The sequence below is a fragment of the Acanthochromis polyacanthus genome, chromosome 19, assembly GCF_021347895.1.
Source record: "Acanthochromis polyacanthus isolate Apoly-LR-REF ecotype Palm Island chromosome 19, KAUST_Apoly_ChrSc, whole genome shotgun sequence".
NCBI lineage: Eukaryota > Metazoa > Chordata > Actinopteri > Pomacentridae > Acanthochromis > Acanthochromis polyacanthus.
Genome location: NC_067131.1, coordinates 1775630 through 1798588, shown reverse-complemented (window position 1 = coordinate 1798588; position 22959 = coordinate 1775630). Strand labels below are relative to the sequence as shown.

General features: G+C 43.8%; 2 protein-coding genes across 4 annotated transcripts in view; both read left to right on the top strand.

Annotated features, from left to right (window-relative positions):
• The window catches only part of rpl38 (ribosomal protein L38), a 1167099-nt gene that overhangs the window by 216301 nt on the left and 927839 nt on the right, over positions 1 to 22959 (top strand). The window lies entirely within an intron of this gene.
• Positions 1697 to 22456, top strand: hs3st3b1b (heparan sulfate (glucosamine) 3-O-sulfotransferase 3B1b). The gene is made up of 2 exons (XM_022191363.2): positions 1697 to 2567; positions 19377 to 22456. Exons 1-2 carry the CDS (start codon positions 1984 to 1986, stop codon positions 19993 to 19995), a joined length of 1203 nt encoding a protein of 400 aa, XP_022047055.2. The 5' UTR covers positions 1697 to 1983; the 3' UTR covers positions 19996 to 22456.

The following is a 22959-nucleotide window of genomic DNA, read 5'->3' as shown; positions in this document are numbered from 1 at the left end:
CTGGCAGCAGTTTGATCGCTTTCCTCTGTAATTCCGCGCCCTTACTTAGACTTTTGCGGCCAAAACGACAAAATGCAATAAAACACATCTTTGCGCACATTTCATTCTATCTGTTCCTTCGTTTTTAAAACATGAAAAATAGTCTCTGAGTGGGTCTGACTGTTTCATCCGCGGCTGAAGTTCCCGAGGTTTAAATTACAGATCTGTTTTGAGTCATCTCCAGGCAGATGAAAAGTATTCGCTGTCCCTCTTTTTTTCCCTTCTTCTCTCTGTTTCTCTCTAAATTGGAAATTAAGTGCATATTTCCAAAGCTGGACGTTTTTATTCCGAGAGTTTGCTGAGCTGTGCAACTTATCCCGGATATTTAAAACAACAAACGGTTATTTAGGTTAAAGTTACGTCCAAATAAACGAAGTGATTTTGGAAACGTTTCAGCGCAAACGCAGTGGATCGTTTCTCATTTTTACGCACACTAAGGGTTCTATCTTTTAAAGTAAAACGCCCACATTTCTCTGGTAAATAAAATACAAAAGGTTCCTAAATATTAGCAGTTCATTAACAGGAGTTTTCTGTTTATTTTTTACGTGTTGAACAGACTTCTCTAGTTTACAAAGAGGCCTTCGGGTCACAGAAACAAAACCAGTGGAGAGTGTCGCTCCAAGTGGGGTCGATTATTTCAACAGAAGTCCTGTCCTGTGATGCTTTTAACCTGTTGAATTTGTAAACGCTAATTTACACCAGTGGATAAAAGTTTGCTTAATTTTTTAATAAACTTGTTGTGTGCAGCGTTTGGGTTCATTTGTAATAACAAGTTGGAGAAGTAAAGAAAAGTTACCAGAATGCGTAATTACGCGTTCAGTTCGGACACGCGTTTAGGAAGCACATGGAAAAGAAATGCTCTAATTATTATTATTATTATTATTATTATTAGTAGTAGTAGTAGTAATACTAATAATAATCCTGTCAGTGTTTATACATTTTGTTTTTGGTTCTTCTTGTGGCATATTTTTTCAGTTTTGTTTCCAAATGCGTAAAATTAATTATCAGCTAATTAATTAGTAAATTAAAACAAAGCACATCAATAATTAATAATCGTTTTGACTTTGTTTTCCCTGTTGAAGTTTCTACTCTTCACGGTGTGAGCTGACTGCAGTGACCTCATTGTTAGTTTTCAATCAGTGCCAGTAGAACTCCAACTTTCTATTTTCCACTGAACCTCTGCTCATTTCTTCAGCACGGCTTCTTGTATAGATTGTTTAAATAGGACTGCTTGTTATTTATTGTCCGTGACGGGTTTGTTCTATGTGCAGAGCTTCTAATTAAATTTATTTATGACTTTATTTGGTTTATTGTGTAGTAAACAGTTGGAAAAAGTGAGATAAAATGCGTCAGAATAAGCCTGAGTGAAATATCCCAACTCGTCTGTCTGCAGCGAGACACGAGAAACTTCACTTAATTGAACTCCAATAAGAAAAGTTTTTCCAAACTCTCAGCAGAGTCCCGCACACACACACACGCTTCATTTCCATACGAGGCTCCCACGGCCGACACCGCCCACCTCCCCCTCTGATTGGTCCGCTTCTGTCAACAAACGGCTGCATATTGACCCTCCGGGCTCCTATTGGCTGCCGCTGCTGTCAGTCAGCCGCTGGTGTCTCTATAAGGTCCTGCGCTCCGCAGCAGCTTCTACAAACCTGAGATGATTGTGGAGCAGCTCCGCGGCGCGTCTGTCGCAGCGCAACACTTTCCCACATTTTAGCCACAATTATGATGAAAAATTCCTCAATGCCTTTTCATTCCTGGATTTATCTCCATCTCCGATTACATTTAGTGTAGTTTTGTGTTTTGTTTTTCTTTGTTTGCTATTTATTTTTAGTTTTAGGAGAGCATGTGCTTGATTTTGCGCGGATTGCAGCGGTGCCACCGGGAGTGAGTTGAAGGCAAATATGCGCCGCTGGGATGTGATTTTCAACCGACAGGCTTATGGAATATAGCCCGGTGTGCCACAGCCTGTATGCCTTCTGGTCCAGCCCCGTGAAGAAGAAACTCATTCTGCTCAGCATCATGTTTTTAATCTGGGTATACATGCTGTACTCCTGCGTGGGCTACTGCTCCACCATGCCAAGTTTGGTGGTGGAGAGTTACCGGGGCAAGGAGACCGGCTCGGCGGTGGGCAAGAGGACAGAGAGCGGCGGCAGGACGGACCTGGTGTCCAGACTGCTGGCCAAGCCGCAGCCCTGGGAGGATATAGAGAGCGACTACGAGGAGCCGTCCATCAGGACCGCCGCGTCCAGAGACCTGCTCAATAACGAGCTGGACCCGGACCGAGCCGACGACTGGGACGAGATGCGGGCGGAGCAGCAGAGAGCCCCGGACCCCAGCGCCATGTCCAGCTTCTCCAACGGCTCCGGGAGCAAGAAGCTGCCGCAGGCGATCATCATCGGGGTGAAGAAAGGAGGAACCCGGGCTCTGCTGGAGTTTCTCCGGGTTCATCCGGACATCAGAGCAGTGGGAGCAGAGCCGCACTTCTTCGACCGCAACTATGACAACGGACTGGAGTGGTACAGGTAAAATAACAACAACAACAAAAAAACAATCTGGTTATTTGGCGTCTTTTTTGGATCGTGCGTAAAAGTCCAAATGTGACAACTCTGAGCCGTTTCAGACCGTTTTATTACTCCTAGGAGGGAATTTATGGAGGAACTGGAATGCAGAGCTGTAGAACAGTGATGCTGAAACCGAACAGTGAACCAAATGCAGGTCAAATATGTTTTAATATGTGGTTTGTTTTAGTGGAGTGTAGCTGCAGAGGGTTTTCTGAGTTTATTTCGTTTTTACGCAGCAGCATTAGCGCCGTTTGAGGCGCAGCAGAGCAAACTAATGAACTCCGAACTGGTTTACCATCATTCTAATTTCAACCTCATAAAAGCACAAAATTCTAATATTTATCCACCAACTTTGGACTTTATTTCTTTAAATTAAACCCACAACAAGCTGACAACGTGCTGTTTGTGACCCTTCGCTTTGTTCTGCGTCTTTTTACTCTCTTCAAGCTGTTGACTCTCACAGATTAGTCCTTTTTAATTAACTCCTAATTTTGAGCTTCCATAGCGGACTGATTTTTATCGCGGATGTAATTTTGCTTGGAGAGAACTGGCACATATGTGATGCTGCTTGAAGATTTACGGAGCTGCCCGGTTCCACGACGTGCAGTGATCTCTGTTGGACACAGAGCAACACTGCAGCTTCACGGTGGCCGGTCTGCAGTGTGTGTCCGGGTGGAAATTGAATTTAGCTGGATTTGCTGTGATTTTACGAGTGTGGTGCGTTTTTTATTTATTTATTTTTTTTGTAAATTCCATCTCACTTATTGAGGCAGGCTGTTGCTCTCCGTCAGCTTGTGTTCCATTTAGGTGACAGAATCTGTCTCTAAGTTTTCTACTGAGCTGCAGTGCAGTGTGATAAGAGGCTTAACATGGATGGCACAAATTACGCAGATCAGACTGAACCCACTGTGATGAGATCCAAACCAAAACTTTTTTCTCCACTTCTTCGTCATTTTGAAAACAGTAAACACAGAACAGTAAAGTGTTTTTGTCTTGTACCAGATTTAACCTGATAGTGCTTAGAGATCTGAAGGCTTCATGTAGTTTGGAGCTTTCTCATGTCGATGGGCTCCTCAGGCCTGGAAGAAAAAAAACAACAGCTCTGCGAGACAAAGTGAGGATCCTTTTTTCTTTTTTCCTCTTTTCCAACAAAACAAAAAACGGTTTTAACGTCTCCACAGGTCAACCAACTAACATTATCCTCACCATTTACATCACAAAGTGTTCATCTCACGAGCTGAGGGACCGTTGAGCTTCATGACCGCAGTGCGCAGGTCACAACTCTGTCACAATTAAATAAATTAAATTAAAGGAAACTTTGCGCATCTTCCAGCAGTTTTTTTTAAAGTTTGGTTTTATTTGTTGCTTATTTAATCTGAATCACATCTTTGCTTCATTAAAACGGACGTTTTTTTAAATCTATTTTTACAATTAGTATTAAGTTATGGCTAATTAATTACCAGTGGCAGAATCAATTTATTGATTGATTATTGACATTCTAGTTAAGTCATAAATTGCCAGCTTTTTTCAGACATTTCTCTACATTCAAAACATAAAAATGTAAAATCTTTTGCCCTCGGGTTTGTCTCACTAAGTTTTATCTGAACTTTAAAAGAAAAAAAAAAATCCACCAACCGTTTGTGAAATTCTGCCCTGGACTTCCTGAATTAATAAATTCGGCCCATTTTTTTCCCCCTACAAAATCTGGGCCTCCATAAATATGCAGGACGTGGAAGGAGGTGTCCACCAGCGTTGGACAGAATGGGGAGGTGTGGAGCTGAATGGGAACCAAGTGTTGGCAGCATTTAAAATAAAGACACCAATGATTCACGTCCCTGCTTTGATTAAAAAAAAGAAAAAACTTAGATTTACTACAACCAGATCTGCTGGTTTGTATGAAAAGCTGTTATTTAAGCACCTACAGAGGTTTTTCTGATGGACTGGGACTTGTGGAAAAGTGCTGTCTGCTAGTTTTTAGGCCATGAAATCTAATACGTTTTAGATTAGGTAAAGAAGACAAGGCTGAACCACACACACACACACACACACACACACACACACACACACACACACACACACACACACACACACACACACACACACACACACACACACACACACACACACACAATATGTATATTTATTTATATCATGAACTTATCCAGACAGAAACACACTTATGTTGGGATTTTATTCATCAAAACGCCGAGAACTCAATCAGCGTTCAGCTCCACACTACATTTGTGATCTGAGGCACTTTCATGCTTCGGTTGTTCTTCTACACACATGTGGGTTTTGCCAGTCGAAGCTCCATTAAGTCGTGTTTCTCTGCTGGAAGTTCATATCTGGGGTTTGTGCTGCAGTGAAATCTGTCCTGACATACTTTTTTATGAACCTCTGAAATGTACGTTCCGGTGAAACAGCTGGCGTAAGCAGTCCCCGTGGTGGAGGAGGAGGAGGAGGGACACAAAAGTTAGTTTGTAGAGCGAGGATGGACTCAGAAAGGAAATCAGTCTTCATTCACTGCAGATTCTCCTCAACTGTCCCGTCAGAGAGGACGCTGGAATGTTCCAAAACTTCATGGCATTGAAATAAATTCAGCTGGAGCGTGATGTGATCAGACGGTTACATGTGTGTGTCTGGGTTGTGTAACTCACTTCTGCTTGTTTGTCCGTTTGCACAATCCGCTCTGCCATCCACTGTTCCAGCCAGCTTTCACCATCGTCCCCCAGCAGACACACGTTTAGGAATTCCAGCCGAGTAAATGCAGTCGTAGAAGAGCTAAAAAGCAGAAAAGAAAAGTTTTGAGACTGAAAGGAGGTGGAGATAAGAAGCCTCTTTGTGGATTTCTGATGCACTTTGACAGTTTGTATTTATGCCGAAGACAAACACGTGATTCATGCTGTCGACCGGCGGGTCCTTGTATCAGGAGGTGCACATTTTCACAGTGAGGTCATGCACGAACTGGTCCCAAAGGCGCGCGCGCGCGCACACACACACACACACACACACACACACACACACACACACACACACACACACACACACACACACACACACACACACACACACACACACACACACACGCCGGGCCAACGTGGCTGAATGTGAACAGGAACATTGGTTCATTATTTTCTGTCTGCACCTGTTTCATGGTGAAAGTGCAACTGGTGTTATCTGATTAAAAAAAAATCTTCTGTGCACGGTCATGGTGAATGCAGGGAGTCGATTCCTGAAAAAAGTTTGATTCAGAGGAAGCAGCGTTTGGTGGAGAAGCAGTTTTAATCTGCTAGTGTGTAATTTGTGACTTAAAAGTTTGGGTTGTTCAGTCAGAAAGTGCTTTAGAGGCAGAGAAGATATTTAAATAAGGAGGCATCATGCGTAAACGACAAAATATGAAGTTGTAAAAACACGAAAAGTGCAAAAAAAAAAAGAATTGCAGCATTTTTAAAAATGGGCAAAAATCTGGCTTTTTGAGACTTTTTGTAAGTTTGTGCCAAAACGGAGAAGCAACAACTTAAATGCATCAGTCTAATTATGTTTTTAACATTTTTTTTGCTGTTTCTTTTGTCATTTAGCTTTTTTGAGAATTTTTGAAAAGTCTTTAAAAAGCCAAAGTTTAGAAGCAATAACAGCAAAAACTGAACTTAAATGCATCAGTTTTATTGTAATGCAATTATTTTTGTCATGTTGCTTCATGCTGCAACTCAAGTGACAATTTTTCTTTTTTAGAGACTCTGTGGAAGTTTGTGCTACAGCTGAGAAACAACAACAGCAAAAAGTCAACTTAAATGCATGAATTTTATTATAAATGTAACTACTTTTTGCCTTTTTTTTGGTCATTTTGGTTCATACTAAAGCTCATATCTGAGAATTGGGCTCCTTTGACGCTGTTTGGAAGTTTGTGCCAAAGCAACAACAACAAAAGCTCAACTTAAAGGCATCGGGTTTATTACAATCTGAGCTGTTTTTCATGTTGTTTTGGTTCATTCTACAGGTCATGTGTTGCTTTTGCTTGTTATGGAAGTTTGTGCCAAATTTGAGAAGCAACGGCAACAAAAATCCCACTGAACTGCATCAGTCTTCTTCTATATTTCACAGTTTTTCACATTATTTTGGTAACTTTGGTTCATTCTGCAGCTCATGTGTGTAAAAGTGTTTCTCTTTGTCAGACTTTCTTTGAGTTTGAGTCAAATCTGATAATAAGCAACGACAGCGGAAGCTTCATCAATCTTTGTATGTTTTTAATTATTTTTTGCTCTTTTGTTGTTGTTTTGGTTCATGCTCCAGCCTAAATGTGAAAATTTGTCTTTTTTGAGACTTTTTGGAAGTTTGTGCCAAATCTGAGGAGCAGCGGCAGCAAAAAGCTCCACTTCAATGCATCGATCTTGTTCTATATGGAAGTATTTTTCCTGTTTTTGTCGCTTTGGCTCCTGCTGCAGCTGTATGTTCACCTCCCTGTTTTCAGCCCTTTTATTTACTCCTAACTCTTGTTGACTGCAGCCCTCATCTCGTCCTGTCAGCCTGTGGCGCATGTTGCTCGCTTCATATTCCGTTTAGCTGTATTGGCTATGAAGGGGCTTTGATATATAATTACTGTACTGTGGTTTTGCTGTCGTGTCGCGGGCTCTGGTCTTAGCTCTCTGTCGGGGAGCTGCTGCTCCTCCCCTCGGAGTGGCTTTAGCATTAAACCAGAAGCTGTACACATGTCAGGAGAGCAGAGCTGCAGAATTTGCAGCCATGCGGTGGTTTTTATTTTCTGTATGTTGTTGCTATTGTGGAGTTTACGTCAACCAGAATGCATCACAGGTTGCTTAATTTGCTGATATCTGCAGTAGAAGAGTTCTGAAGTATAACTTGTGGACCACACACCAAACTGTAAAGCCGTGTGTGATGTGGTTTATAATCAAAGGTGAGGCTCCGGCGCCATCCCAGAGCAGGATGTCTCTCCGGTCAACCTTTGTATCCCGTCTGGAGGTAAACAGAGCCACGGAGCAGTAAAAGCTACTTATGGTGCCACAAAAGGACAAGTGGAGCATTGTTGAAAAGAGGGGGCTCCCTTAAAAAAAAAAAAAAGAAAAAACTTCCACTATCAGACTCGGGATGATTGCGGAAGTCTGCGCTGTTTGAAAGCTGTTATCTATCTGCTCCCCCACTGCTGGAGTCAGGCTGCAGCTCCCGGACAGTTCTGGATGGGTGCACGGCCTTTTATCTGCTCGCCACAGGGGTGTTCCCATTTCCACCTAGGTGACCCGTCCACTCTCTGTTCCCGCTGACCTCGCCCTCCTTCCTTCCTGTCAATGCCCAAAGAGGCCACCTGCTTCCACAGAGCGCCGGTGAAAGGCGGCGGGGCAACAGAACGCCTCATGTTTGCCTACATGGGACGGAGACAGGAGCGCTATTCCAAACATTCTCTGGTTGCGACCGGCTCGTCACAAAAGGCCCAAACACTCAGACAGGCGTGGCCGTGGCGTGGCTCCTCCTGGGAAGCGGGTATTGATTGGTCAGGCCTGATTGGAGGGGCTGTTGGGATGGGTTAAGGGCCTTTGACTGGGGTCAGATCCACGTCTGCTGGACGGCGGCCTCGGTGTGTCGACCATCTGCAGAGCTACAGAAAGCTGCTGGAAGCTACGAGCCCCACTGGGGATTGTAGAGCCTTTCTGTGCAGAAAACAACAGCATGACGGCACAAATTTAAACCGGCACAGTTGAGGATGATTTTTATCGAGCAGTTTGTGGTCATTTTTTGCACCTGGGACTCACTGTGGGCTCACTGGTCATTCTAATATAAAATCCTGCACCTCTAAAAACAACACAGCTGTGACTAGAAGTGGAGAAAATTCTAAAATGTGTTCTGTGTTGTTAACCAAAGTTATAATGCCACAAATCATAGAAAAAGAAAATAGCATGACAGTTCTTAAACCTACTGAGCTGAGGATGTTTTTATCTCCTGGATTTGTTCAATTAATTCATTTTTATTGCATTATAGAATCCTGTACCTTCTAAAACTATACAGTCACAGCTAGAAAAAGAGAATGCAAAAACATCTTTAGTGCAGTTGAACCAAATTAAACAAAATAAATCATAAAAAAAAAGAAATCACAAAAGTTGAATATCTTTATTTATTTTGCAAAACAAAAGTGATTTCAACAGGTGCCCACAAACTGTGACTCTACATACTGTAGATATTTAACTGTAGCATTTTTAATGAGCTTCCACACTTCTTCTCCTTTCTGCTGGAAAAAAGACCTGCAGTTCATCCCTAAGGTGTCTGAGTTTTTGTCACCTGACTTTTGTTTCCAGCTGAGTCACTCATGACTTCATCAAGGTGCAGAGAACTTTTAATTTTTACAGAATCTGGTTCGAGTAAATGGCTTGTTTTTGGCAAAATTTTAAACGAGACAAGTAGAAAACCTTCTGTCAGGTTTTGGGGACAGAATCAGCTGAGAGTTTAAGAGTTTGAATTCAGATGATGAGATGCTTTGGCTCTTCGATTTTTCCCGATTCCTGGAAATCCTCGTCTCCTCTGAGGCGTCCAGCTGACAGCAGGTTCACATCCTCAAAACAAGCAGCGTGAGACTGTGCCCCTGTGTTGGCTAAACTTGCACCTTTTACCTCCCAAATGAGTGGATTATTTGTTAACGGCACCGTGTTTACTCCCCTCCCTCCTCCTCAGCACCTCCCAGTTCCTCATCATCCTCAAAAAAAAAAAAAAAGGAAAAAAAGCTCCATTCTCCAGCTGTGCTGCTGATGAGTCAGAATAGCGTCACATGTCATGCTCGGCTCGTCCAGGCTGGGCGGGGCTCGCTGCTGCAGGCCTCGCTGACCACCAGTGGGCCTCTCCCCCCAGAGGAAACTCTGGTAGAGGGACGAGGTTCTCTGTGTTCCCCGCTGCCTAAGCTGGCATGGCCCATTCGGGACTACAGAGCGACTGGGGGGTGGAGAAACAGAGAAAAGGCGGCTTTCATCCCCAAATTACAAGCGGTTAATAGTGAAAGGGGAGACCTGTGGAGAGGGGGAGTGACGCCTCCTCCTCCACGCTGGTGTCCGGTGAACACCACCCACACCAGGAGGACAATATGGCCGCCGCGGACAAGAACCTCCTGCTGGAGGAGAGGAGAAAAGAGGAGAGGAAGTTGCTGTCAAACATTCACACACTCCTGGATGATGCAAACAGAGCATTTTTAAAAAGCTATTGTTTGTGCTCATTCTCTCCCTGCTGGCTGCTGGTTTGTCCTCCTCTAAGGATGAGGTAATTCCACAACAATAAAATACTTCCTAATGAAGAGAAAGCGGCGTACAAACCCTCCCTCTGTGCTACGTGTGAATTAGCCTCTTTTTAATGAGGTGATAATTTGGATGTTGATGCACATGTCAGAACAGAACCAGACGTCCTCCCTTCTGAGTTAATGGTCATTCATTGCTGCTAAATAAACACTCTTTAGCGCATTAAGGAAGGTTCCCCCGCTGGGAAACAAAGGCGCTAATATGGTTTTTGTTAATTATTCACCGGCGTTAAAGATGGGTGAGAAAAAGTAGTCGAGGCGAGAGGAGAAAGTGATGACGGTGAACCTGCAAAGCTCCACTTGTCGCAGGTATTCAGTCCCAGAGGTGGCCATTAGGGTGCTGGAAAGTGTGGCTGCCTCTGGGAAAAAGGAAGCACAGAAAAGGCAGAGAGCGTCACAGGTCTCCCGAGGTTTCCATTAGCCTGGCAGTAAAAGAGCAGAGCTCATTAGAAGCCCTGAGTTGTCTGTCTTCAGCATGGCGGCTCCACACTAGTCACTCTCTCCATTTAGATGTACTCCCAGTGCTGCCGGGCTCTCGCTCGCTTATAAGTGCTGTAAGAACACTTCAGCTCGACTCGAAGACAACCTGGCCAAACTCTGCTCACTGCCAATTATTTTCCACCGTGCGATTTTTTTCTCTCTCCCTTGTTTAACTGATCGCAATCAGCAGGCAGCTCTAGAAAACTGCAGTCGCTGTGTTTGGAGGCAGCAGCCGGTCGGATACCAGCGACTGTTACTACCGACAGACTGCCACACTGGAGAAAAAAAAACATTTTTGCTGTGTGTTTATTTAGTCAAAATTTAGGTTGAGGGTTTAACAACAGATGGGGTGTCAGTGTGGATGAGTTTTCCTTTTACACCCGCAGAATCTCAAGTGGGTTTTGGGACTTTTTCTTTGCTGCTGTCACATTCTCTGTGGGCTCATTTTTTTCAGTCTCACACCTCCACCGAAACAGCACAGCCACAGCCAGAAGCAGAGAGAACTCAAAAAGTGCAAACACTGGAAAAACGGTGACTCTACATACAACAGATATTTTGCTTTACATTTTCAGATGTTTCCAGTCATGTTTCTGTGTAAACACTGCCTGCAGTTCAACCAAAAAGCCCCAGAGACACGAATGACGTCACGGTTGTTGTTGTTTTTAAAAGAGAGATGTGACTTTTAATGAAATATTATGGTTTCAAGCTCAGATTTTGTTCTGAAGAATAGTTTAAGGAATATCAGGGAGTTCAACATCCGGCGATTCTTTCAGTTTTTACAGCTTCCGGCTCAGATAAATGGTGTAATTCGTATCCTCTGGCAGGTTTTTGGGGTTCAGAGGGTTTAAATGTGTTTTCATTTTTATTTTATCTGCTAGTGAGCTGTTTGGGGATAAATCAGGCTCACTAACCTCATGATTCCTCTGTGTATAATCTGATCTAAATTAGAATTCTAAAGATCTTCTGTGTGTCAAACAAGCAACTCTGAGGTCGGCACATTTTGGCAAATAAATATTTGTCTTTCTAATTCTGCACTTGGCTGTCACTTAACAAATCACAAATATGTCGCAACACATAACTGTGATTTCCTGGCTGTTTTCTGGGCCAAAATATTCTGCATTATGCCCTTTTTTGTGACTTCACATTATTAATTATAGGGCTGTCTTTAGGGGAAAGCTCATTGTCAGCTATAATACAGAAAACCCGACACACACTGTGTTTATTTACATTTATCCAAAGCCACAATCTTTCCCCTAACGCTAGTAAAAGTGCTCTTGTTGCATAAAAATGGCCACAGATAGAAATCTAAATCTTTGCATACAGTCTGTGTTTTGTTTGCCCACCATCCACCCCGAGCTCCTCCAGTCAATGCTGCTTGGAAATATCCAACTTTCACTGTTTAATGGAAAAGCAGCATCCTCTAAATGAAATGCAGCGGTGATTATGGAGCATCTACATTATTTCTAGAACCCTGGCTTGTTTTCTTCATGGCAGATATTACCGGAGACGACATCCAGGCTCCGATCCAAAGAAAAGTGTCAGATTGCCCGAGGACTGCTGCTGCCGCTTTTTCCGTCTCTGAATAGGAGTGGTTAATTGTCACGACTAGCACTATCATTACTCAATCTGGCTAATTGCACGTTAGCTCGGGAGGCAGGCCGTCTTCAGGAATTTGTAAACCATTAACCTGCGACAACATCTGCAGTGTGAGCAACGGAGGCAAAGTAGTAGCCCCGAACGCTCGGGGAAGGATGAGTTTTCTTCCTGGCTGAGCGGCATACAGTAGAGGAGGAAATCCCCTCTTCCTCACTTTGTAGCTCACCTGTCTTCAAAAAGGTGTGCAGGCAGTTACGGATGACAGCCAATTCAAACAGGATGCAAAGTAGGTTGCTCGCTCGCTGCCTCGGTCTTTGGGTGTGCGTGCGTCTGGGGAGTGGGGGTGGTGGCATGTATGTTCTTCTTCAGTCTGTTTCATCTTTTATTCATCTTCGCTGTAGCTAGATCAAGGAGTCATGTGCCTCTTGGTACATGTCAAGTGTCAGGAAATCAGTCAGAATGGCTGATTCTGGCTGCAACCCCCCCCCCCCCACACACACACACACACACACACACACACAGCACTTCACCTGCACCTCCTTCCATTGTTGTTCACCCCGTTGTTCTGTTTTTTTTTTATTCCTTCACGGTTCGTCGGTTTATTTCCCTCCAGCTGTCAGTCAGTCGCTCCCTGATACTGATGGAGTGCTGGAATGTGTGGCGAGCTCTGGGCTAACACCTTCAGCAAACACCCTGAGCAAACACACTGATTAGAGGGGATTACTAGCGCTAAACAAATTCTGTGTGTGTGTGTGTGTGTGTGTGTGTGTGTGTGTGTGTGTGTGTGTGTGTGTGTGTGTGTGTGTGTGTCTGCAGGCTGCACACAATGAGCCAATCGCTATCACGGTGTCAAAATGTTGGGATATTTCACCTCTTTTTAAGAAATTAAGCTTTTCCTTCCCGGCAACATCTTTGAAAAGCCGAAGGAGGGGAAAAAAAAGAGAAGGACAGCACTTCTGAAGGCAGCCTATTGCACATTCATGAGGAAGAGGTACTGCTACTTTCTGCTCTCCACCATCCCTTTCACCAACTCCTCTGTTTTATTTATGCCACATGGTGGGCTCGCTCGCTTCACTGCAGGGTTATTAACACTCAGTAATTCTAGGCAGCCGTCTGATGGCCACAGGCCGCTGCGGTTCCAGGCTTGAAAAACTCTTTGCGGCTCCGCGCATTCCTGCCTTGTTTTCCCAAAGTTGCCAAATAGCAGCAAATATACTTAAAAACAGATTTTCTGAGTGGGGAAAAATGATAGCTACCTATGAAATTGAATAATTTGTGCTTGTCACGCCCGTTCGGTTGCTGCCCGTTCACAAGGGCGACCAGAGAAGAATGTCTCAGCCTCACTTAAGTGTTTTCCGGACATGACGGAGAGGGGCTTGGGGGTAATACGCTGTCAGAGTGTCTGACATGTAGTCCATGGCATTATATGTGGTGGTTAGTTCTCTATTTATTTATTCTGCTTTGCTAGTGTCAGATGTTGCCTCCAGAAACCCGGCTGGGTACGAGCCCAAAACCAGCCTGGATGGTCTGCAACCGCAAAGCCCCGACTCCCCTTCTCTGCCTCTTTCTGTCTTGTAGATTCACATTGTCTTTGTCATTCATCCTCCCTCTCAAACACACCGAGGCCCAGGCGGTAAGAGACGGAAAGAAAAAAAACAAAAAAATAAATAAAGCTCCACTCTGGTGAGGCGTAACTCCCCGATTCCAGTGTAAAATGATGGATGGACGGGTTGCGTCGGTCGGGTTAACTGCTGTGTTTACGCGCAGGGTCAGTACATTCCCAGGCTGCTCTGACATGCTGCAACTTTTTGATGGAGTTCGGGGTCTGGGAGCTGCATTCATCAAGCAGATCGTGACTCCCAAGTACAGCCCCAGAGTTTGGGATGTCAAAGTGTCACCGAGCAAGAAGCAAGACGAGGACTCCTAGCAGACTGGCCACTGTAGTCCGTATACGTCGGTCTGGAAAAGATTAAAATGAGAGCTGCTGCGTTATGTTCTGACCTTAGACCTTGTTGTGCAGTCTTTGGCCATTTCCCTTTAGACTCCCTTCTGTTTCCCCTTGATAAGGACCTTGTTAGTCAAAATGTTCTAAATCAAAGACTTTAGGTTTGTAATTTATTTTTCCAATTTTAATTCAGATTCATCCTCTTTGGACTTGGCCAAAGGTGAAAACTCTGAGTCAGTGACCGCGAGTGTGATTGATGGTGAAAGAGTGCACTGTAAAAAAAAAAAATGCACTTGAGCTAATGTTTTGAATTAATCCAACTTCTCTTTCTGCATTGGTGCTGTCAGTTTACTTTTGTGGATGCTGTCAACTTGAGATTGGACTTTTTCCTTGAAGCTGGGAACACAATTTCTGCAAAGATTAGGTTTAATGCTTGTGTTAGCATCGAGCGTATGATACCATGACGTTAGCTAGGATTGCAGAGTAAAGAAAAAGAAAATATGGAAGTCTAATGACAAAATCATTGTTGCTTTTTTATATCTGGGTGAAGTGAAGACTTAAATTGGAAACGACAAGGTGGCTTTCCTTGCAATCAAACGCAAACTGTACATTCAGCTTAAACCAGTTTTAATTGTTAATTTAATTTAGTTAAATTTAACTGAAGTGTGTATTCAAAAATAAATCCATTAATTTGGTCCAGCAGTTACCTTTTTTCAGTGTAAGATTCTTTGTTAAGTCAAGAAACAGCGATAGAAGGAAACAGTCTGCAGAAGCTCCTTTCATTTCCCAGAAATCTGCAGCAGGAATTTAGCTTTCAAACGGCTCTCCTCCCTCTGGCTGCACCCGTCCCATGCAGAGTGTGTGATAGCAGACCAACCTGCATTATTAATCCCTTCAGCAGACAGATGATTTGGAGGGGCTTCCACTCCGCCACCTTCCTGCAGTGACACCATTATTCAGTGAAGCCTGATAATCTGAAACCTCAGTCCGATCACACCGATGAGTCTGTAGCTTCACTTAAGCTTCACCATTCGTGACTTTTTTAGCTATCAAATGGCGAGCAGGTGTGAACGCACACATGGAGACTTCGTCAGTTACAAAGCTGTGCGTATTTTTTGGCACCTGAACGCATATCGACATGAAACCTTAGACACATGAGATACAGGGACGTGCTCAGACCCCCGTCAGCATGCACTCCTGCAACATCTCACTTTTTAAGCGGGGATCTCTGGCTCTTCTCAGCCAGGAAATGAACTGTCAGAAAGCTCTAAGTGGCCCCATACTAACACCTGGACTCCACTTCAAGTGCTTGAAAGAGAGAACAGATGAAGCTCCTGTAACTCTAGTCGGAGCTCGTCTCCCTCTCTGCGCCATAAACCATCTTCTTTATTCTTTCTAATTTACAGCCAGAGCCATGCTCTGTGGTTAAATATAATGTCAGACTCCAGGCACTCTGGAGTATATTTCAAAATGTCTGGCTTCTGCATGTGCTTAAATGCTACTTTGAAAATATTCCGTGAGCCAGCAGAGGCGTGCATGCCATCCTCCCCTTAGTAGTAGTGGATGTGTGTCGGTATGTGCAGTACATAAACAAGCTGCTTTCTGCAGCTGCGCTTTATAGTATTAGGCCTTTAAAATCAAACATATGTGCTGGTATCGCCTGTCATCTGTCCCGCTGTCCTCCTGAAACCACCACAGTATCATATCTTGTGAAATACAGAACGCATTTTGTTTGCACATTCTCGAATTCGTGCAGGAACAAGTGGGTGCTCCAGATCTTTATCGTCCAATGCGGAATAAAGATGTTTCTTTGTGTTTCCTGAAAATGCTCGTACGTCCACCGCGCTGGTTCATGAGAAGGGCTCGCAGGGTAAGAGGCCCTTGAAGAAGAAAGGCAGCCTTTCAGAGGCTCTTCCCTCATTTCCTCCCTCTCCTTCTTCCCACTTGTGAAGTGTCACTTTGCTATCGGACCTCAATCCCTGATCGCCGAGGGGTCGGGTGAACCTTGTAGATCAGTGAGGAAAGAGAGCGGGGTGAAGAGTGGAGTGGAATCTGTGTTTTAAGTGTTGTTCACGAATGTCCGCTTGATTTCCCAGAAGTAGGCAGTTAGTTTGATTGTCTTGTCTCGTTTTATTGAGACTTAGAGCTGCTTAGAGCTCAGTTCCGTTGTTGTTGTGGGTGGCGTTGCCTCCCATGGGTCTCCAAACCATAGAAACCAGAGTGCTTTCGCTTTAAATGCCCTTGATAGCAACACCCTACCCTCCCTTTGCTGGTGGATACAAAATGCCCTCTGATTTGTCTGTATTCAAATACGCAAACCCTAATTTGAGATTCAAATGCTTTCCACATCCTGACATGTGAGACAATTGAGAACCTTTTGTATCAAATATAAAATCGGGCACTAAATTGCCTTTTTTTCCCTCCTTTTGTCTACAAGCAGAAGTAGTCATTTTGTCAGCGATGCTTTGACACCAGCAGCTCAGCGGCAGCCCGTTATCATCAAATCAAACGTGACAGGATGGGAGGCAGTGGCATCACACAGAAATAATCCCTTTTTCCTGCTTGCCGTTTTGCTCCAGCGGGATGAGGGGCTCTTTTAAAAACGCTCGGGCCAAAGGGCCAACTGCGCCGGCCTCCGTTTGATGCCTTCATGTGACAAGGGAGGCTTCTGCTTTCTGTCTTATCACCGCTTTTGGCGTGTCTTTCAACTCTGGATATGTTCTCGAGGTGCGTAGAGGCACAGCGAGGCCAAGGAAGATATATGTCGCATGAAGAAGTAGCTTTGTGTCATGATATTTGTAGAGTTGCTGCTATCTAAAGGCGGACCGAGGTGGATGTTTGCAGGGCAATTTGGGCACACGTTCCACTTAAGAGCCCTCCAAAAGGCTTCTCTCACTCGACGCTGAGGAGGATGAAGAAGTGCTCCACTCAACCCAACCCCTCCACCCACCACCCTCCTCTATCTGCCCCCTCTTGCCCTGCCCCCAACCCCGCCCCTCCTGCCCTGACCACTGCCCCGCTCACCCCTCCGCCCAGGGACAATGGCTCACTTTCAAAGAAAAGCAGGAAAAAAGAGGAGCCCGGTGTCACCCGATTGCCTGTTTGCTGACGGAATCTTTAAAAGCAGCACCTCATAAATCAAAAAGGAGCATAATAGCCATTGTTTCTCCAAGAGCTACTTGTCCCACTAAAATTCCCCTCTTTTCTCCCTCCCTGACTTGTTTTTTTGTAGCTTCTTTGGCAGGGGAGAGTGGGCAAAGTCAGAGGTGGAGATGTTCTATTAGCTGGGGGCCTCTTCTTGTGGATTTGGCACTTTTTAGAAGGTTTCGTCGCCATTTTCTGTCTGACCATCCCCTTGTTTTACGCTCCTGCAACCCCCAACACTTGATGTTGGATTCCCGGAGCTTGGATCAGCATAATCTATCACTATGCACATTGTAGCTCAGGCCTCCTCCCTATCTCCGTGCCACATTGTCATGTTGAAATCGGATTAGACGGGGGAGCCATTTGCCTCTTCTGTTTGGCTCTTGGACTCTTTTTGTATGTTAGCACAAGGAGCGACAAAAAAGAAGAACCCTCGCAGGCAGCGTCACCATTGTGCACACGCAGAGTGACGAACGGCATGCAGTTTAAGTCAAGCATGTTTGGTTTATATTCCCTGAACACATTCGAGAGGTGCTCGTATAAACTGTTTTAAATTGCGGCACGTCATTTTTCAAATGCGCCTTGTTTGCATTCATATCTCTGCAGAAGTGCTTCGCTGGATCTGTCATGCTATTGCATAAAAACCACATGCAGTATCTGTTTTGATTTCAATGGGCTATTAATGAGCTTTTGGAAGCAAGCCTTTGCTTTGCTCCTTTAGCCCCTCTGATGTGTCAGCAATCAAGATGATATTATCATAATTAGATCACTGGCACTGCATTAGGATTACACAAATCTGCCAACACCATTTCCATAGGGCACTTTTATTGGTTACCTGACATTACCCCTCTTTTTCCTCGCTTTTATGGGGAAATTCTTGCACAGGAGTATGTGCGTGGAGCTGATGTTGTATGAATTAACCATGAGCTAGATGGACATGAACTAGATTTTAGTTTTTAGGGTGTATTTCTGAGCAGCAGCTGAAGCTTCAAGGAGGGAATCGATTGTTACAGAGTGTGTAGAATGTGTCTCAGCATTGTAGTTTGCCTCAACACTCTGTGTAGGATTACAGAGAATTTGAGTGGGATCTTCCATTAGAGGGCTGTCTACACAATGGCATATCAGTGCCTTAACAACGAAGGCAAGCTTTAGGGAACAACAGGCCAACAGGAATCTTATCTGTAAGAGTGTGTTCACCCTGATAGATCAGTGCCCCCACTTATCTCCCTGTACCTGTGTTTGTTTTCCCCTTTTACAGCTTCAAACTGCCCATTTTCTGTTGCAGTGTGGTGTTTCCCTTGGCTTTTTTCAGTCTGGAGTGTCAGTGATTGTCTTTTTGATTTGGCCGTCCATAATCTGAAACGCTTTTATCCGGTTTTTGTTCCCCTTTTCGCTGCACAGGCCGGTTTTTTGGAAAGACGATCCTCATTTCAATGTCAGTCAAACCGCTCTTATCGCCTCCACCATAATCTAGACTCTGCGGTCGGCCACCAATTCTGAAACCTAATGCCGCGAGAGCCGAGCGCGTTTCGCTTTTCCCTTCAAAACCGGTTGTTCTCGAGAACCTCTTGATTATACGTCTGTATCTGTAAAAAGCCCATCCGCCAACCTTCACCCCAAAACCCCAAAACCCCGCTCATGTCAAAAAACAGATTCCCTTTCTGAAACAAGCCTCATCATCTTTCAGCGCTGGTGCATTTTTGATTTTTTTTTCTTGTGGGTCCGATTGGAGGGTGGCGGGGGAGGCGGGGCACCGTGGCACAGCTATTCCTGAGTCAGCAAGGCAGACCTAGTGGTATAAAGATGGAGGGTGGTTTTCTGATTAAGCCCGACCACTTTGGAACATTACATCCAGCCGTGAGGTTTTAAGAAAAGGCTAGCTCAGGGAAGACACATCAGATAATGGAATTCGCACATGCTGTGAGTTAATTTAGGGGAAAAATGCTTTGTAAGGCTTATCATAATGATTCACAATGGAAATTATTAAAGAGCAAGTTTCAGTCATCTCGGAGTAGAAGTGAGAAGGTCTTAATCCCACTGAAATTCCTGTAAATGTTTCCTCGTGTTTGATAATGCTGTAAATAAGGGGCTTTTCTGTTCCTTGTCAGAAGTGAGATATCTTATGAGTGAGTAAGCTTGTTGATGCTGGAGAGCTGCCTGCACTAATAGGTTTTCAAGCCCTCTAATAAGGCTAAACAGGCTCAGTGAGTCATTGATTGCAGAGCAGCAAACACTCCATCAACTTGATTACATTATGCAAGACCTTACCCTTCTCCTAACCTTCTTTTTGCTTTGTGTTTCTTTTCATTTCTTCCTCCAGGGAGCTGATGCCGAAGACCCTGGAGGGCCAGATCACCATGGAGAAAACCCCCAGCTACTTTGTGACCAGAGAGGCTCCGGCGAGGATCTCCGCCATGTCCCGGGACACCAAGTTAATCGTGGTGGTGAGGGACCCGGTCACCAGAGCCATCTCGGACTACACGCAGACGCTGTCCAAGAAGCCCGACATTCCCTCTTTTGAGAGCCTCACCTTCAAAAACAGGACTACGGGGCTCATCGACACGTCGTGGAGCGCCATCCAGATCGGCATCTACGCCAAGCACCTGGACAACTGGCTGCAGTACTTCCCCATGGACCAGATCTTGTTCGTGAGCGGCGAGCGTCTGATCAGCGACCCGGCTGGAGAGCTGGGCCGGGTGCAGGACTTCTTAGGCCTCAAGAGGATCATCACGGACAAACACTTTTACTTTAACCAGACCAAGGGATTCCCGTGTCTCAAGAAAGCGGAGGGCAGCAGCAAGCCTCACTGCCTGGGGAAAACCAAAGGGCGCACCCATCCCAACATTGACCCCGAGGTGGTGCAGAGGCTACGGGACTTCTACAGGCCCTTCAACATGAAGTTCTACCAGATGACTGGACATAACTTTGGTTGGGATTGATGTGAAAAATCTGACTTTTTTTGTTGTTTTTTTTTTATTATTAATTTGTCGAGAAGTTATTTTTTTCCTCTGTAATTCAATGGCAAGACGTGGAGATATTGCTATATATATGTAAAATGTACAGAAATCTATTTTATAATAATTTATTTTTATTTCTAAGCAATTAATTCACTAAGCTGCCTAACCATATTTGTACATAACATCTGACCCATGTGTTCTTTTTTTTTTTTTTTTTTTTTTAACATTCCTCATGTTTATTTTTTGAATTCTCTTGCTCCTCCTTCGTGGTCCTGTAAACTCAGTGGATTTTACTTGGTGCTTCACAAATGCAGATAATCAGCTGAAGCAGAGACTGGTGGTGAGGATAAAAAAAGCACCATATTACGGGTACAGAGTGCTCACAGAGAAGTGGAGAAACGCCCATCCATCCTCATTTATTCATCACAACTTTACCTTCATCCTCTTTGAACCCTTTTCTGAGTGTGATTCTTTTATAAGGTGTTTTTACAATCCAGCTTTTCCAGGCTAAAGCAGCAGATCTCATGTCCCATTCCACTCAATAACAGGTGGATCAATAGGCCTAATTGATCTTCATGGTGTCACTCATGCTTATGGCGTACAGCTGCCCTTTCATTCTCAGTGCTCCTGCTGCCTGCTCTAATGAATGACCCATCCATCAAATGTTAAATCCTGTCCGGGACCACATAAGGGCCCATGTTAACATTATGCTAATCGGGTAAAGGTAACTGGCAGATCGATCCGTCCTCGGCTCTCTAACTGCCCCATTAGAAGCAGTGTTGGCTCGGAGCCACCCTCTTGCCCTATTCAGCTCAGTTCAAAGGTCACGCAAAGTCTCAATCAAATTTCCTTGAGAGGCATTTGATTTGTGGAGGGAGAACCGAGCCGAGAGGAGGAGTGTGTGCCTTGTTTTCATGCTAAAATAGAAGGAAAAGCTTTGCGTGAGGTAGCAGAGGCATATCTTGCAGAAATCGAGCATAAAGATAAAAAAAAAAAGATGACAGAGAAAAAAACGAGGTTTCGCCTCACCGACAAAAGGCGCTTCTTCAAACAGACCAGGCTCCAGATGAGATCAAAGGAACAGGAAAGGTTTTTGTGAAGCACTCGCAGCACAGCAAGAATTGCCTCAGGCCGGGTTTCTAACCTCTGGTGTCATCAGAAGAACCTCATGTGCCATCGTCCATGGCCGATATACTTTATGCCTTATTCACTCTCCTCACATCTCACCTCTCCACCGCTGATCTTAACTCTCCACTTGTTGCCAAAAAAGAAAAAAACTTTGAGTTCATATCATGTTTCTCACAGCTTAGTCGCTATCTTTGCTTCTTTTTTCTTCTCCTTCCCTGCTTTGCTTCTTAGTTCTTTTTTTGTCTTTCTACTTGAATTCTTGATATGCAAGAGGGAGAAAATGTGTAGTTATCATTCTTTGATGTGAAGTCTTTGCAGCGTGGCGTGCTATCGTAAGGGCACAGGGCGGCGGCCATGCTATGCTACGCTACGCTGCGCTAAGCTATACTAAGCTATGCTATGCATGCTCAGTGTGGCGGCCCATTGTGAAAAATGCAGGCGTAATGTGGGATTATTAGCATCCATGTGTTTATGCAGAGCTCAGACTGAATGTACACAACATATCCTCACATACAGAGTCCCTCAAAATCAGTTTTAAAGGTCAGATCGCCACTTAGTGAAACGTGATTGTCCGTCTGTCCTTTTTGAAGTTAAGAAAATGTCGTGCCTCTTTAACTCTCCAACACAGTTCGCCTGCTCCTGTCATTAAAGCAGGATCTAATTCAGCTCTTTTCTTTTCTTTTCCAGTTCAAACCAGCTGCCTGGTTTAGCCTCAAACCAATGGTTGCTAGCAGGGGAGATGGAGGCTTGTTTCACTGTATTTTATTTTTTACTTTCACTCTCCTCCTAAGACTGTATGTGGAGAAAAGAAAAAAAAAGCCTCCATCCCCCCTTCTATCCTTAGTGCAATGTTTGATTATATTAAAAAAGAAAAGCATTTATGATGACCCCTCTCAACAAGCTGTCACGTTCTGGAAGGAAACTGATGGAGTACTGCATCCGAATTCATGCAACTGAGGGAATATCTGAGGAAATAAAATGAAAAAATACAAAAAAACTTGCACTCATGGGTTCCCTCCATGCGGCTGCATCGGCTACGGTTGAGTTTTATTCAACCTGTTTTGAGATCTAAAAAAATGTTAGAAAATGTTTGTCTTATTCACATATAATATGTATCTAGACTAGCAGATCTGTATGTACAAAAATGAAAAAGACATGTAAATCAAGTATTTTGTGGTATGTACATCAAAGGAATTAATTTTACACAATGCAAGAGCAAAATGGAACAGATGTTTCTAGATGATTAAATACTGAACATTCATAATATTTCTTTGTATGAAGAAATAAATAAAGTATATATTTTACCAAAAAAACACTTCTGTGCTTGACTTTTCTTTCTCCCTGACGGTTGCTTTACTTAAAGAGCAAATTAAACATGAACACTACATGTCAATGGTGCCAATAAACCAACAGAACAAAGTATTATCAGTACTTTTGTTGGGTAAAGATACATTTTGAAGCCAGTTCTCTTATTTTGGCACGTGAATTTCTTTATGACATTAAATTCCTTTGTCTCTTCTATACTCTCAGTCTAGAGTTTAATATTTTTTACTGTCATTTCCCAGAAAGATTACTGGGCTTGTTTTGCACCAATGAAAGAAAATTAAACCTTATTTGCCTCTTGTGATGTTGAGTCATTCATATACTATAAATAAGGTCCTTTAGAGATTGTGATCATTATTGTTTCTGCCGTCACCCTAATAATTGGAGGTAAAGTGAATTAAACTTCAAGTGATTATCAAACTTGATGGTTATCGAGTCCAATATTCATTATTTTCCAAATAAATAAATTTAAAAATGTGATACTTTAAGTCTGAG